The sequence below is a fragment of the Planococcus citri genome, chromosome 5, assembly GCF_950023065.1.
Source record: "Planococcus citri chromosome 5, ihPlaCitr1.1, whole genome shotgun sequence".
Taxonomy (NCBI): domain Eukaryota; kingdom Metazoa; phylum Arthropoda; class Insecta; order Hemiptera; family Pseudococcidae; genus Planococcus; species Planococcus citri.
In genome coordinates this window covers 55,309,647-55,327,308 of record NC_088681.1, presented here as the reverse complement: position 1 = coordinate 55,327,308, position 17,662 = coordinate 55,309,647, and the positions used below count along the sequence as shown (strand labels likewise).

Here is a 17,662-nt window from a genome sequence, read left to right as displayed (position 1 = left end):
TGAAATAATTAGTACAAAATATACTTTAAAATTTTGTATTATCTTTTATCCTCTCTCGAGTGAAATACAAGCACCACCAGCACCATACACCCTTCAAAAATTCCAAAATATCAAATAAAAAATTTTTGAACATTACATTGCGGATACCGGTAAAATACCGGTAAATTACGCGGTATTGGTATACAGCAGTTAATATCTGATACCGGTATTTGGTAATGGGTATACCATATTGAGTTTCTGGTATTGGTATGTGGTATTGGGTACTTGGTATTCATGTTCCTTGCATTGGTATTGGTATTTGGTATTTGGTATCTATGATTTTGCCATTGGTATTGGTACTTGGTATCTGGTACTCTCATTACAGAACTTGGTATGCGGTATTAGTAAACTGGGAAAAATCCAATTGTTCCCGGTATATGGTATTGGTATACCGGGAAGACATACCAGTTCCCATCGGTAACCGCTGGTATTGGGAATACCGCCCCAATACCGGGACAAATCCCCGGTATTTTGGTATCCGGTAATACCGGTATAACAACACTGGGAAGAGGTAGAGGTATTATCGCGGTATAATCGGAATCGCTGTTCAAAAATTTTGAACACTCATTTCGCAAAACCAAAAAAAATAATAATAATAATAAACATTTTACCTACATCTCAATATTTTTTTTAAACGCTCATTCACCCATCAGTTTTTGATTGTTTTAAAATAGAAAATAAAATGGAACTAGGAATTTTACGATTTTGTTGAATTTCATTGAAATAATGATGTAAGTACAACCACCAAAATGATTTATATTTTAAAATTTTGCCCAGGTATTGTGCCACTGGGATTATTTTTTTACGGATACTTCATTTCTTTATGAGACTCATCTCTTTTCTGAAAATAAATAAATAAAAATCTCAAGACTTGAAAAAACATGCTAATCACTTACATACTAATCAAGAAATCACTTGAGAAAAAAACTAAGTTTTTCATAATGAAGAACGAAAAAATTTCAAATAAATTAAGATTTCTAAAAACTTAATTACCTACCTATTTATAATGTTTTTTTGCTTGAAGAGGGACATTGAGGGATTGGATCCAAAAAATAAGTTCATCTTCGTACTCAGCGATCTCAAGAACATACCATTTTGGTATATCACTCGACTTTTTCGTTATTTTTCGAAATTTTGGCTCCCTTTTTGAGGCACAGTGTGACATTGAGGGATTGGATTTGAAAAATAAGTTCATATTCGTATTCAGCGATCTCAAAAACATACCATTCGATATATCACTCGACTTTTCACGATTTTTCAAAATTTTGAATCCCCTTTTTGGAGCACAGCGGGGCTTGGAGGGGTCGGACCCAGAAATTAAGTTCATATTCGTATTCAGCAACCTCGAAAACATACTATTCGATATATCGCACGTCCAGATTCGTTTTTCAAATACATGATTCAGTTGTGCGTTACTTGAAAAATCCACCATCCCCCACCAACCCCTGAGGAGGGTTGACGACCAATCAACAGTGGTTTGATTAGTAGTCGGGTGAGTAGAGTTTGTAAAAAAAAATTGAGCGAAAACGAATGATATTAAGTAGTAACTTTCATTAATTTATTGGACTGACCTTTTTTTGAAACACCCACTCTTTCCACCCCTTTTTTTAGACACCGAAAAAAAATTGATGCGGCAATTTTTTCCTTTTCACCCCTGCTTTTTTACGCCATTTTCTCGCTCCAATAAAATACGACGGTAGTATTTTTCGCTTTTTCAGAACAACAAACCACTGACTCTGTACTCAGGCACATATCAAACACGTATACCAAATGATACAGGTCCAGTCGGTTGCATTAAAAAATTGTGTGGATCCACAATTCTTATCGAATCATTTTGGAGAATTATAACCGACGATTTCGGTAACGCCACCATTTTAGTAACCCAGCATACACAAAGGGAATGCGGCGAAGACGATGAGTATTTATGCGCGAAAAATCGTAAAATGAAAAAATACGAAAATGGCGGCTGCATATACACGTGTTCAGAGAATCATCCATACAATTATCGTACATTGGATCTACTGGATTTGCCCAAATTCGAGATAAAGGGAGATTTAGATTTTACAATTCAAATAGATGAAACCGAGACGAATTCTACGGATGAACCAGAATCATCTGACAGAAAATCCACCAAGCAGATCGATATTATCGATTTCTTAAACGAAGAATCTTTTATGGATACTGTAAGAAAAATTGACGATTATATTTTGGTGCAAAGTTCGTAATTCCGTATTATCAATAATAATTTTCATTCTTATTCATAGGTAATAAAGATTAATATAGTTTAGTAAATTTACTGAAGATAATTGATAAAAAGTACATAAGTATGTAGATATGGTACCAAACTTTCTACTAGAAGAATAACTAACTAGTGGGACCAAGTCACATTTTTGCGATTTTTTTTTCTCACGGATATGGGCCATGGGAGTTTTAAAGTACGGCGGATCGACTGGTGATGTCAGATTTCCGCAAAACTGCCGGGAAAGTGGTATTTGGGTGCAGAAAAGAGCCGGGTCCGCATTGATGACTTGTGGAGGGGGGTCACAGTATTAAAAACTCGATCGAGACTCAAACATTTTTAGCAATAATTTTGCTAAAATAATTGAATTGTTATTATGCAACTTTTTGGTACGAAAAAAAGTAAGATTCTTTCACTATTTTCAGCAGAAAAATGAGAATTTTTCACAAAAACGCGAGACATTGGCACTTTATGCTAAAGACAGGTTTTTCTGGAAAGAAAGTTTGATACATAGAAAGCATCAAGTAACTCAACAGTTCACAGGTACATTTTTATAGAATGGACCACCGTTAACATTTCGTAATTGCGCAGAGAAAAATGTATCGCACTTTTTACTATAGATCAGGAGATTCTGGATGGACTCTGAAAATTTGATATCTACTTTTTACTAAAAAGGAGGATTTGATAGGGCCATTTTTTGGCCCCAGCTAGTTATCGACTCAACCACTCTTAAAATATAGTAATAAATGTCCCAAATACGAATCCGTGGTTGGTAAAACCCAAAATGGCCATTTTTTTGGGCTCCATATCTGTGATCAACATATCCAAATTTTAGCTTCCTAGGTCATCCCCACTCCTTTTAAGATGAAAAAAACCGAAAATAGGGGCAAAATAAGGGGATTTTTAGCTTAATTCCGTTTTAAATGGGATGGGGATGACCTAGGAAGCTGAAATTTGGATATGTTGATCACAGATAAGGTACTGTCCGATGGTATGATTTTGGACCCTTTTCATTCATTTGGGGTCATGTTATGCCCCTCCAAAAAAAATGACCTTTCTGTAATTTTCAACTTTGACCCTCCCCACTCCAGAGGTCAACTCTAGCTCTCAAAAGAATCTCATTCCCCAAGTTTGTCTTCATTTTATCAATTAAAACAGGTTACAAGTCCCAAATCATAAAATGTAAAATTATTGAAATCTGATCACTTTCAGGGGTCGTAGCGCCACCCCCTTGAGGCTAGGGAGTTGGTTGATAGCTCATTTGATAGGTATTGGGGAGGAGATGAAATTATCACTGGGCTCATTTTACTCAAAATTCAATATTTCAGGAGTTCTTGATGAAAAACTGATTTTGGGGGGCTTTGATCCACTGTGGGGGGGTTAGCTCGTGGGGCAGGGACAGGGACTTTTAGTATGTTGTTCAGCACACCACCCTAGACAATATTCACCAAAAAAACCTTTGTTTGTAATTATGTTTGGGTCAAATTGCATATTGACTGCGCTATAAGGTATGGTTCTGGATTTTTAATGTGTTCTTCGCCTCAATGAGAGCTCTAATTTGATATTTTTACAAGCTTTATTAATTATTATGATGAAAAAAATGTAGACAGGAAGATCTGAAATTAGCATTTTGGGGCAATTTTTGAAATCACAAAGTGGTAGGCCTGATGGCCTGTCTGCTACGGTGTGGAACCTGTTGAGGATGAGCCCGAGGTATCAGTAAGTTTCCTCCTTGGTCTCCCTCTGCCTCTCTTCCACGTTGGTGTATATTAGAGGACCTGTTTTGGTGATCTTGTTTCCTCCATCCTCTTGACATGATTTCTCCAATCGTTCCTATACTGTTTTATCTTCTTCATGACTGGCTTCACTGGGAGATCTGATGTTATTTTCTCAGATGGGACTCTGTCTCTGAGAGTCACCCCTGCCGTTCTCCTCATGAACTTCATCTTCGTTGCTGTTTTATTTCCAATTCGTATTCTTATTCTAGTGTTCATATATATGCTGTTTATTACCTTTCGCATTTTATGTTATTTCTTCATTTTTTAGGACTTTGAACAGTTTTTTTTTATTGACCCTATTATATGCTTTTTCCAGGTCTATAAAGCACATGTGTGTTTCTAGGTTGTATTCGATCCTTTTTTCCATCAGTAATTTTACTGTAAAACTTGCATCGGTGCATGATCTTCCTTTTCTAAATCTGTTTTGACTTTCTGACAACTTTTCTTCTGCATGATCTGCTAGTCGTTTTGCCAGTATTTTTGCATTATCTTGTAGCAGGTGTTGAGTAGACTTATTCCTCGGTAGTTTTTCAGGTTTGACATATCGCCTTTCTTGAACAGTAGTATTACAATTGCTGTTTTGAATTCTTCAGGTACCTTTTCTTCTTGACACATCCTATTTAGGAATTCCAGAAGTCTTTTTTTAAATTCACCACTTGCGTATTTGTACAATTCTGTTGGTATACCATCTCCTCCTGGAGCATTTGCGTTTTTTGCTGTTTTCAAAGCTTCTTGAAGCTCTTTAAATGAAATTCTGTCTTCTGTTTCTTCAATTTCATCTTCTATCTCTGTATCTTGTGCTTTTTTATCACTCCCGAGTTCTTCAAAGTATTCATTTGCATCATTAATTTTAATTTTTGGCAAACCCACTCTTTAGTTAAAATTTGTGTCAATTCTCTTTATGATCTTATACACCTTATTTGGCCGTACCTTATAAATGTTCGTGCCAAGAGAAAACTATTAAACCGATATGAGTCCAATTTAGAGCAGTGATGTAAATGAGCGTGTTATTTCGAAATACAGTGCCATAATTCAAAAAAAATCATTTTTGACCTCATTTTTCTTAATTTGAAAATTTTATCCCCCCTCAACCCCCCCCCCCCTCCAAAATAATTTTTTTTGTTGTACCATAGAAAAGGGTCATTTACATACAACATAATTGCTAGATATTACTGTGCAAAATCTCGACCAAATCGGTTCATATGGAAAGGCTGTAGCCTTGTCAACGGAAATTTCATGCATGAAAATTCATCGTCAATTCGTTGACAAATTGCAAGGAAGAGAAATTTTTTTCAAATGTTTGTCCACACGTAGGTAAAATATCTCAAAAATGCAAAAATTTTCGTTTTTTAGGTTTGTGATGGTATTTTTGCAATAAGTGCCAAACTTGTAATTTTTTTTTCTCAAAATATGAAAAAAATGCCAGTCCAATTTTTTGATATGTTATTATACATGAAATGGACTAGAACTGAGAATTTTTCGCGGACATTGTGGTTATATTTAAATTATAAGTTTTTTAATAGATTTTTTTTAGGTTTTTAAAAGTAGCAACACTGATTTTGACATCATTGGTCATTGACCCTCTCAAAGTACTACAATTTGAAAAAAAGTTCAAAATTCTATACCATGTACAACCGGAACAATTTGCAACTGAAATTTTCCATTTTCATACAACTAGGCATAATAAAAATCATCGCCCTCTCCACCTCTGCCTGAATTTTATCCGAGGACCGATAATCCTCTCTGAATTCTTGACGCTCAGTGATTGTAAAAGTTGCAGATGCAGTCCCCTCTCGGGGAAATGACTTTCCCATATCTCTTCTTTAAAAGTCATACTGATTGCAGGATATTGAATTTTTACCAGTATATAAAATATGTTATTCAACGACCGATGGTAAAGGAGAAACACTATATACCATTCATCAAATCGAAGCACCAGACCTGCTGTTTCAACAATACGTAACAGAAGAACTTCCCGAGTTGAATCCATTAAAAGGCTATCAAAAATCTTATTTGGATGAAAATTTAATCGCAAAAAAGCAATTTGAAAAAAATAAGGTAAACTGTATTCTCTTACCTAATGCACGAGTATATGCGAGTTTCAATGTTTTCCAGTTCTTTCCTTCGCTCGATGCTGAATTTTCAAAAGTTTCCTGAAAAGAGGGAAGAAAAAATTGAATTATTTCCAAGGGCAAGCACAACTTTTGTGCATCTCTGTTTAAATATTCAAAGAGTAGCCGAAGCCAATGTTCAGATGTCGATAAATTTGAATTTTCTGCGCAGAAATACTACGCATATCAGTTCGTTGAAACTGATGACATTCCAACCAGGTCTTTGGAACTAACCACCAAGTTTCTTTTCAATTACACTCCCATCACCAAAAACAAGGATTTGTTCAAGGGCATGATCAGAGCTGACTTTTTTATTAGATTGTACAGCAAAAAAGTAAGTTTTTTCACCAATTGTAAAATTTTCAAATAGCATAAAATATAATACAGGGTAGTACTTTTGGGTTTTTTTCAGAACAACAAACCACTGACTCTGTACTCGGGCACACATCAAAAACGTATAGCAAATGATACTACAGGCCCAGTCGGTTGCATTTCAAAATTGTGTAAACCCACAATTCTCATCAAGTCGTTTTGGAGAATTATAACAGATGATTCCGGTAACGCCATCATTTTAGTAACCCAGCATACACATAGGGAATGCAAAACGTTTTTATGCGATAGAAATCCACGAATAAAAACATACGGAAAAGGGGGCTGCATATACACATGTTCGATGAAGCATCAATCAAATCATCATTATCTACTTGATGAGCTGGACTTGCCCAAATTCGAGATAAACGGAGATTTAGATTTTACATTTGAAATACGAGAAGATACCGGCGGAAAAGAGCCATACGGTAGAAAATCCTCTGAAAAGATCGATGTTATCGATTTCTTAAATGCGGAATCATTTATGGATACTGTAGGAAACATAGACGAGGAAATTGTTAGGAATATACGCTTTCAACCAGTATGGCAACAATAGGGAAGAATTGGTTACTTAGAGGACGAGTACTTCCTAAAACGAATGATAAAATAGGTTAATTGATGTAAAATTCGTATTATACGTGTTAATAATATAGCTTAATAAATTTTCTTGAGTTTATTCTCATTTTAAAATGAATTATGGATTCTTTCTTCATTGCCAAAGGCAAAATCTAATGAACTGCGAGTAATTCTTGATGAGATTTTGCTCACTTTTAGCACAGCAAAAGTTGGAGCTAGAACTCAATTTTTTCCAAAAAAAAGCAATAATAGATATGTTATTTAGTGATCAAAAACACACTTGAAAATACTATTCCCATTTTTGTGCCGAATCAAGGTCATCGCTTTTTGAGCGGAAAATATGGTGAGAGGAGCGTAAGAATTTTTGTGGGGATACCCCTCCCATGGATGTTTACAACATACTAAAAAATTTAAAAAATCTGTTCTCATGGGGCTGAGAAATTTTTTTAAATTGTAATTTCAGAAAAAAAGGGGGGGTCGCAAAAACGGGGAGGGGGTCTGGTCTGGGGGTCTGAAACTTTCCTGACCGAAGATGCTCAAGGGTACTACCCACCTTCCATGCAAATATTAAACCTGAAGCTCTTGGGAGCAAATTCACCATACATCCACCTATAGCCTTTATCACCTGTCAAAACTTCAAGTGCCCGTTTCGATTTTTGGTGAATTTTTTAAAATCAAATTCAGGCCAAAAATGAGGGAAAAAATCAAAATTTTACCAAAATTACCAAGAAAGCTGAAATTTGGGATATACCTTATTTTCAACATGCCAAATCGATTGGAAACTGTTTCAAATCGTTTTGAGCAGTTCTGGAGCCTCCAGCAGATTATTAAAAACTTAAAATTCCCACTAAATTTCATCAAAAATGCAGATGGAAAGCCGAAATTCATTCTGCAAACTATGTAATTTCAATACCTTACGAAGTCGACTGCTAGTGGATTTCAAGTCGTTTTGGAGCATCCAGCGACCTTTTGAAAGGTTGTATGGCGTTTTTTGCAAAATTGAAATTTCCAAAAAGTGGCTGGAAGCTTCAGAACGGTTTGAAACCTTCATGCAGTCGACTTCATATCGTGTTGAAATTCGTTTGCAAAGTTTCAGCTTGCTAACTCCATTTGATGAAACGTTGTGGCAATTTCAAGTTTCAAAAATCTACTGGAAGCTCCATTAATTTTCCAAAAGTCACTGGAGGCTCCAAAACGACTTCAGATTCACCTGCAGTAGACTTCGTAGCGTATTGAAATTAGTTTTCAGAATGAATTTCGGCTTTCCAACTCAATTTGATGAAATCTTGTGGGAATTTCGAGTTTCAAAAATCTGCTGGAGGCTCCAGAACTGCTCAAAACGGTTTGAAACAGTTTCCAATCTATTTGGCTGGTCGAAAATAGAGTATATCTCAAATTTCAGCATTCTTGGTCATTTTGGTCAAATTTTGATTTTTCCCTCATTTTTGGCCTAAATTTGATTTTCAAAAATTTCCCATTGATCTACCTTTGTACGGTTTACAAAATTTCGTGCAAGTCCTATTTATGTTGCAACGAAAAATCTGCTATTTCGGCTGACCTGTCAATCAGAATGGCCGCCATTTTGTAAGTGGGGTCACTTTTTTTTTAGGACCAGGGCTAGAAATGTTCCTTTTAGGCTTGTAAGAAAAAAATTGTCCCGGAGGATCGACCGGGGGAGGGTGCAATAGATCCTTACACGGGCTCCAAAGGCACAGATGAATAAATGACAGCTTGCGTCGATCAATAGTAACAACAAAATGTTGAAGACATCTGCTGTTTCTCGCAGCTGCGTCGAATGAAACAAGCGAAGTGATTTGATAATTCATCGCTTCGGTGATTCATTTAAGAAAACATTAACAACATCTGCAGATTTTAGCGGTGATTTCATTCCGTATTGCTGTACTACGAATCATTTTTCAAGATCGAGCATAAAACATGAAGAATTCTATCAGCAGAACACAGATTATTCCCAGTATATTGCGACTGTTAGACTATCAGGAACTTCAACGCTATGTCTCCTTATTTCTCGATGCATTTAAAATGGATTATATTCGCGAGCTTGTTAATTTTTGTCATCATTGAAGAAACTACATCAGGTAAGTCCAACAGCCAAATTGTTATTTTACTACTTTCATTCCTCGGATTGCCCTCCATTAATAAGATACCTACATTTTTACCTACCTAATTCTTTAAATTAATACAATTTTACATCATTTAGATGAAGCTCTGTTGCTGCAAAAAGACAACCCGGGAATGCCATTAGCTGTGATTGTGACCAAGGAAGGTGATTCTTCTCGTACAAAACTACGACTCGCCACACCTCGCGAATACGAACAAGATCGCGACTATGTTGTCTATCATTACAATGATTCTAATGATTTGGACGCTCCTGAAGAAAAATTCATGCTAGCATGTCCCCCATATTATTTAGAAGTAGAACAACAATGGCTACAACATGATGCAACGTCTAGTGAAAGCAGACTATTTACCCTCATTGAATATACATCTGATCGTAGAGATTCCGAATGTAAAGAACGTATGATACCGTCGATTAAAAAAATCCAAAAGGAAGAGAACGAAAGCAAAAGGAAACATTGTACTCGTAGCGAATCGCAAGCAGAAATGTATGAAGTCGGATATCCGGTGAGATACCTACTCGGATGAAATATTCATATTTCTTTTATCAACTTATGCATTCTAATTAATTACATTTTAACTTTTTTTAAAAGGTGTTAAGCAACAACGCAGGAACGGTAAGTAGATATGTTAATTTAGAAGCGACTTAAAAACAAATCATCTTCACGTATATCCAAGAGCAAAATGTACTATTTTTGCGTAACTAACTACACATAGGCAGCAGAAAAATCGCCGCCATCTATACAACTTTACGAGTATAAATCCCAGCTATGCGGCGGGGGGGGGGAGGCTGGATAAATTCGCTACGCTCTGTGCTTGTACAAGTTGCAGGACATCCAGTCCACTAACGAGGAAATGACTTTCCAATGTCTGTTTCTTAAAAGTCAAATTGATTGCAGGTGCAAGATATTCAATTTTTACCAGTATACAAAATATGCCATTTAAGTGCCAAAGGTAAAGGAGCAACACTATATTCCATTCATCGAATCGAAGCACCCAGCCTGCTGTTTCAGCGTGAAATAAAAGAACTTCCCGAGTTGTATCCTTGGAGTGACAATCTTGTATCGTATTTGGATGAAAATTTAAAAACGATAAAGCCATTAAAATACCAGGTAAACAGTATTCTCTTATCTAATGCACGAATACTTACTCGAGTTTCGTTGTTTAGTCCAGGAAGATTAGAATTCCATATAGGAAAAAGTTTGATAACAAGCTGAATTTTGGTATACCTACAGTTTTTTTTTTTTTTTTTTTGATACGCTGAACACGAATTTGGGGTGTCTGGGTGAAACCGGTGTACGCTTCCACTTTTAATGCATGAAAAATGTATCCAATAACGTCACAACCCCTAACGAGGGTCGTTTTGAGCTATTTCTGTCCTTTATCCACGTCGAAAACGCACTGAAGTCACTCAGCATCGTAAAAAATTGTTTCAAAAGGCCCAAGAAATTGATAAAATACGAGTATACTTACTGGAATTCTGAAATTCTTCATATGAATATGAAATTACTTCAGAATGAGTACTTGCTACCTTCCCATCAATGGTCTCAAATAAAGTAGTTAAAAATGAAAAACTGACGAAAAAATGTCACTGAAATTTTGTAACAATGAAAAATTTTTCAAGACCAGTCCAAAAATTTATTAAGTAGGTAAGTATGCAGAAATTTTGTAAAATGTGAGTACTAAAAATAAGAACTAACAAATATTACTGAGAATAAAGAAAAATAAGGGTACAATGTCAACAAAATTGTGCAAAATAAAATAGGTAAATAAAAATTGATTAAATTAGCACGAAAATTTTTAAAGTGCGAGTATGCATTTTTAAACATTCCGAATTCTGCAAATCCAACGAGATGAACCCTTAACATATTAATGATGATAATGATAAGTCTGAATCTTTTTGCAAAAACAGATAAACGAGTATTACGCATACCAGTTTGTTGAAACTGACGACATGCCAATCAGGTCATGGGAACGAACCACCAAGTTTCTTTTCAATTACACTCCCATCACCAAAAACGAGGATTTATTCAAGGGCGTGATCAGAGCTGACTTTTTCATTCGATTGTACAGCAAAAAAGTAAGTTTTTTCACCAATAATCTAGGCGAATTAGGTGAAAAATCGCAAAAAAAAACATTTTTACCTAGCGAAGATTTTTTTACGGGAAATTGTCGAGAGTGACCCCCTGAATAATTCCAGAGAGTTACCACCCCGTACCCCACTGGCTAATTTTTTATGGGGGGCTGAACCCCCCCAAAATGAGTTTTTCGCAGATTTCTCCTCAGGGGTTGATTTTACGTCGAAAACAGCTCAGTACTTTTTTTTGTTCTACGTCAAATTTCCGATCTAGTGATACATCAACTGTCCTTCTACCTCCAAGAGGGTGGGGCTAAAACCATTCAAATGAGAGGGCTTTTCTAAAAAAACACAAAAAACTATCGGCGCATAGGAGGGGTGAAATGGCCGCCGAGAGCGTTCGGGTTGATACTAGCATGTAAGGTGGGTACCATCGAGAAACTACCGCGTGAGAAATTTCAGATCCACGCCGCCTCCCCTTTTTGGGGAACCGCCGTTTTTTGAAATTCCAATAACACAGTTCTCAGCTTCATTTCAACCGATTTTGAAATTGTTCTGGAAGTTATGTATATCCTCAGTAGGTGTCCCCACAAAAATTTTCAACCCCCTCCCTTCATATTTACCCCTCAAAATGGTGTTTTTTTCATCTTTTTATGGCTATTTACAATTAAGATTGAGAGGTACAATTTTGGAAACACATTTTTTGGATGTATTTGTGGCTTCCAAACATCATATACCATATTAGAAATTTTTGCTTTGGTGTGCCGTGGTGGAAACTTGGAATAATGTATCTTAGGGGGGTGGGGGGTGAAATGTGAATTTTGAAAAAAATTACTATCAATGAGTAGGGTATCGTTTTCATATGATTCGATACCGCTGAGCACGAATACGACTTCAGATTTTCGGTTGCACTCATCTAGCCCCCACCAGAGCCCTTTTGCTTCCTCAGTTTTTATTATTCCTCCTCGAGGATTGATTTCACATCTGAAATAGCTCGGTAAATTTTTTCTACGTCAAATTTCCTACAAATTTTGTCCACCAACTTTTCTTCCTCCGACCATATGGAAGGGGAATGAGGTCTCTGAAAATTGGGTTTTCAGATATAAATATAGCGATAAGCCAGTAACCCTCTCTGTAATAGTACGAATTATGACATCGTGAAAATCAAGATCACCCCTCCCACTCTTCTCTTGAACAAAATTTGTAGAAAATTTATGTAGAACAAAATTACCGAGCTATTTCAGATGTGAAATCAATCCTCGAGGAAGAATAATAAAAACTGAGGAGGCCAAGGGGCTCTGGAGGGGGCTAGATGAGTGCAACCGAAAATCTGAAGTCGTATTCGTGCTCAGCGGTATCGAATCATGTGAAAACGACACTTAAATGTCATGTCATCAAAATAATATTTATTTCAAAAATAGTGAAAATTGGGGGGGGGGGAGCGACTGAGTGGCTCTGGAGAGGGCTAGGTGAGTGTAGCAGAAAATCTGAGATCATATTCGTGCTCAGCGGTATCGAATCATATGAAAACGATACCCTGCTCACTAATGGTTATTTTTTTTTTCAAAATTCCCATTTCACCCCCACCCCCCTAAGATACATTATTCCAAGTTTCCACCACGGCACACCAAAGCAAAAATTTCTAATATAGTATACAATGTTTGGGAGCCACAAATACATCCAAAAAATGTGTTTCCAAAATTGTACCTCTCAATCTTGATTGTAAATAGCCATAAAAAAATGAAAAAAAAACACCATTTTGAGGTGTTAATATGAGGGGAAGGGGTTGATAATTTTTGTGGGGATACCTACTGAGGATATACGAGGTAGGTTCAAAAAGTGGCGTCCTTTTTGACTATTACTTGAGTTCTATGGCATGAAACTGGAATCTTGAAGCAGGAGAGGAAAGCTTGAACCTTTCCGCGTCTTTTGACCTACTAACCATCCCTGTACACGTTGTAGTTCATTTAATACGCGGGGTGACAATGAATGCTCTATTATCAATTTGTGCCCAAGAAAGAGTGCGTTCAATTGATCACTTTAAATTCATAAAAAACTTTGGTACCCACGTTGAAAGATAGAGAAAAGATCGTAGATTTCGAATTTTCAAACCGTTTTTGTCTACGAGGGCTGATCAAAATGTTATTGGACAATCCCATATTTTGGGTTTAAAATAATGGTAGCGAGTTCGTAAACATACCGTTGGAAAGAGCAAACCTTCCTCTACAAAACAAGCGTACAACGGGGTTTCTATGTGAAGGGGTTCCCAAACTGTAGCGGTTTGAAGGGAGGTGCCTCAGGTGTGTTCTGCGAATTTTTGATTTAGTGAAAAAAAACGTACAAAAAGCGCTCAAAAATTGTATTCAACAAGTCTACGGCGAACATTGGAGTCAAAATTAATATCCCCCTCAAAATATTCCCCCTTTTGAGCAATATTTCGAACTCGCACATTGCTCTAAACGACAACATTGCAACAAACACAAAATTTTGCACACTGGTCTCGAGGATGTGTTCGTTTGAAGCGGATTAGCTCGCGTGTCCTTCAACGCACACAATTTTTTTTTATCTCGTTGGAAAGAGGAAGGTTTGCTCTTTCCAGCGACATATTAACGAACTCGCCAGGATTATTTTAGCCTGTGTTTTCCGGACTTCAAGATGTGACAGGCCAACCACCATTTTCATTGTTTTCGACACTTTCAAAACCATTAAAAAAATTTTTTTTACCGAAAATGCACTGTCACACGTTTAATAGAGTTCCCATATACTGCATTCATAACATTAAAATACTTGAAAAACTATTTATTCAACCGCAGTTGAACTTCGAACTCGCGGGCTACTCTAACAACAAACCCAAAATTCGCAGACTGGTCTCGAGGTAGGTTCGTTTAAAGCGGATTAGCTCGCGTGTCCTTCAACGCACACAAATTTTTTTTATCTCGTTGGAAAGAGGAAAGTTTGCTCTTTCCAACGGTATGTTTACGAACTCGCTACCATTATTTTATACCCAAAATATGTGGATTGTCCAATAACATTTTGATCAGCCCTCGTATCTTAAATTTTTGACACCAAAAAACGACGTTACATGATGCAGAACTGCAACAGAAAACGCTTTTGCGCTTATGAAACTTGGGCACGGAATTTCATTGCAACGATATCGATAAACTCCTCCTAAATTGGGATAAATGTATGTATAATTTTGGTGACTATGTTGAAAAGTAAAGGAAGGTCACACAGTGGGCTGTGAGCACCCTCAAAACGGGCGTAATTCAAAAACTTACAATTAACTCTAAAACAATAGTACAATGATATCCTCCCTTATGTTTTTGGGGTCGCAGAATACGAATTTGACAATATTTTTTTGTAGGGGTGGGGGGCGAGGGGGTGAAGGGGGCGAAAAATTCAAAATTTGAATATAATGATGTGTGATATGTCGAAATGTATGTTTTTGAGGGTGTAGATCACGAATCTGGCAATATTTTTTTCGTGGGGGTCAATGGTGGGGGCTGAGGGGGTAAAAATGGTTAAAAATTCAAAATTTGACTATAATGATGTGTGATATGTCGAAATGTACCGAATATGAATAATTCAACTAAAAGTGAGTAATTTTCATCAATTTACTCGATTTTAGTTGTTATAAAGTAATTATAGAGGTATAATTTACGTTGAAACTCCGTTTTTTGCCTACTCTGCTTCATAAATAGGAATAGAACAAATTTTTGCACGTAGATGCACGGGAAATTCCAGCGGCTAGTAATACTTAAGATGGTGTATTTCAAGATGTCAATTGCCATTTTTGCTCCAAAATGCTCCGGCGACCACAATAGTCAATTATAGTGAAAAATCATGGCGAATTTTGTTTAAATGTTACAAATTTTTTCTTCCAGGGACTTTGACGGCTCCCCAACAGAAAATTCTTCATCCCCTACCCTTCACCCCTTCTACGCCCTCGAAAACGTACATTTTGACATATCACACGTCATTATGGTCAAATTTTGAATTTTTCGCCGTTTTCACCCCCTTCATTCCCTTCAATTCACCCTTACGAGAAAAATATTGTCAAATTCGTGATCTACACCCTCAAAAACATACAATTCGATATATCACACATCATTATGGTCAAATTTTGAATTTTTCACCCTCTTCATCCCCCACCATTCACCCCTACGAAAAAAATAGTGCCAGATTCAATAGTGCCAGATTCGTGATCTACACCCTCAAAAACATACATTTCGACATATCACACATCATTATACTCAAATTTTGAATTTTTAACCATTTTCACCCCTCAGCCCCCACCATTGACCTCTACGAAAAAAATATTGTCAGATTCGTGATCTACACCCTCAAAAACATACATTTCGACATATCACACATCATTATAGTCAAATTTTGAATTTTTCGCCCCCTTCACCCCCCACCCCTACAAAAAAAATATTGTCAAATTCGTATTCTGCGACCCCAAAAACATAAGGGAGGATATCATTGTACCATTGTTTTAGAGTTCATCGTTTTGAGGGTGCTCACAGCCCACTGTGGGTCAGTAGATTTTGAATTTTCAAACCGTTTTTCTTCATCTTTATTAATAAATTTTTTATGCGCGAAACGGACGTTACTTTTTGAATGTACCTCGTACATATCTTCCAGAAAAATTCCAAAATCGGTTGAAATGAAGCTGAGAACTGTGTTATTGGAATTTCAAAAAAGGGGGGTTCCCCAAAAAAGGTCAGGCGGCGTGGATCTGAAATTTCTCACGCGGTAGTTTCTCGATGGTACCCACCTTACATGCTAGTATCAACCCGAACGCTCTCGGCGGCCATTTCACCCCTCCTATGCGCCGATAGTTTTTTGTGTTTTTTAGAAAACCCCTTTCATTTGAATGGTTTTAGCCCCACCCTCTTGAGGGTAGAAGGACAGTTGATGTATCACTAGATCGGAAATTTGACGTAGAACAAAAAAGTACTGAGCTGTTTTCGACGTAAAATCAACCCCTGAGGAGAAACCTGCGAAAAACTCATTTTGGGGGGGTTCAGCCCCCCATAAAAAAATTAGCAAGAGGGGTACGGGGTGGGAACTCTCCGTAATTATTCAGGGGGTCACCCTCGACAATTTCCCGCAAAGAAATCTTGGCTACGTAATAGTATATTACACATCAAGGGAGGTAAAATAAAGAACGTCTCAGGACGCATGTAATTAATGCCCGAGCCGAAGGCGGGGGCGTTACACATGTGCTTTGAGGCATTCTTTATTAGCTCCCGTGGTGTGTACGCGATTTTACATGACTGGGGTGGAGGAAAGTTTTCTTAAATGCTGATTCGCCTAGATTACAATTAGAAAATTTATAAATAACATACCGTACTTACTTACATATAGGTATATTAAGTATACAGGGTATGTACTTTTTACCTTTTCAGAACGACAAACAACTGACTCTGTATTCAGGCACACATCAAACACGTATAGCAAATGATACAGGTCCAGTCGGTTGCTTTAAAAAATTGTGTGGATTCACAATTCTTATCGAGTCATTTTGGAGAATTATAAAGGATGATTCCGGAAAAGCCATCATTTTAGTAACCCAGCATACACAGAGGGAATGCGGCGAAGACGAAGAGTATTTATGCGAGGCAAATCGTAAAATGAAAAAATACGAAAATGGGGGCTGTACGTACACGTGTTCGATGCACGATCCAGTCCATAATCCTACATTGGATCTACTGAACTTGCCCGACATCGAGATCAACGGAAATTTAGATTTTACATTTGAAATAAATGAAACCGAGACGAATTCTAGAGATGGACAAGGGTCATCCGGTACAAAATCCTCCAAAAAGATCGATATTATCGATTTCTTAAACGAGAAATCCTTTATGGATACTGTGAGAAAAATTGACGAGAAAATTGCTGGGAATATAAGTTTTCAACCTGCATGACCAGTGGTCGCAATAGCGAAAGACGAGGATAGAGAAGAATAACTTTCTATGTAAAAAACGAACGATGACATCGTTTCATAAATGTAAAATTCGTATTATCAATAAGTTTCATTCTTATTCGTAAGGTAAATTACCTATTAATATAGCTTGGCAAATTTTCTTGTGTTTAATTTTCATTTTGAAATTAATTTTGAATTATTTTTTCATTACTTAAATCTGATGAACTAGGTACAAGTAATTCTTGATTTCGAATCGACTGCTCGGTATAAATAATTCACAGTAGGGTGGAACAGAAAAAATTCATAGTTTGCGATTTGATCGCCTATACCCCAAAAGGTGTATCCGAATGTCCGTTTGGATGTTTGCGCTTACAGGGGTCAGCTTGGTTTTCATGGGAGGGGGCTAAA

At 36.8% G+C, this 17,662-nt stretch overlaps 1 protein-coding gene across 1 annotated transcript; it reads left to right on the top strand.

The window, feature by feature from the left end:
• Window positions 1–9,069: 9,069 nt before the first annotated feature.
• On the top strand, window positions 9,070–17,412 carry LOC135848218 (uncharacterized). Its single transcript, XM_065368051.1, has 6 exons — window positions 9,070–9,208; window positions 9,331–9,755; window positions 9,842–9,865; window positions 10,148–10,360; window positions 11,161–11,328; window positions 16,737–17,412. The coding sequence occupies exons 1-6, from the start codon at window positions 9,124–9,126 to the stop codon at window positions 17,253–17,255; spliced, it is 1,434 nt and encodes a 477-aa protein (XP_065224123.1). The 5' UTR covers window positions 9,070–9,123; the 3' UTR covers window positions 17,256–17,412.
• The last annotated feature ends 250 nt before the right edge of the window (window positions 17,413–17,662 follow it).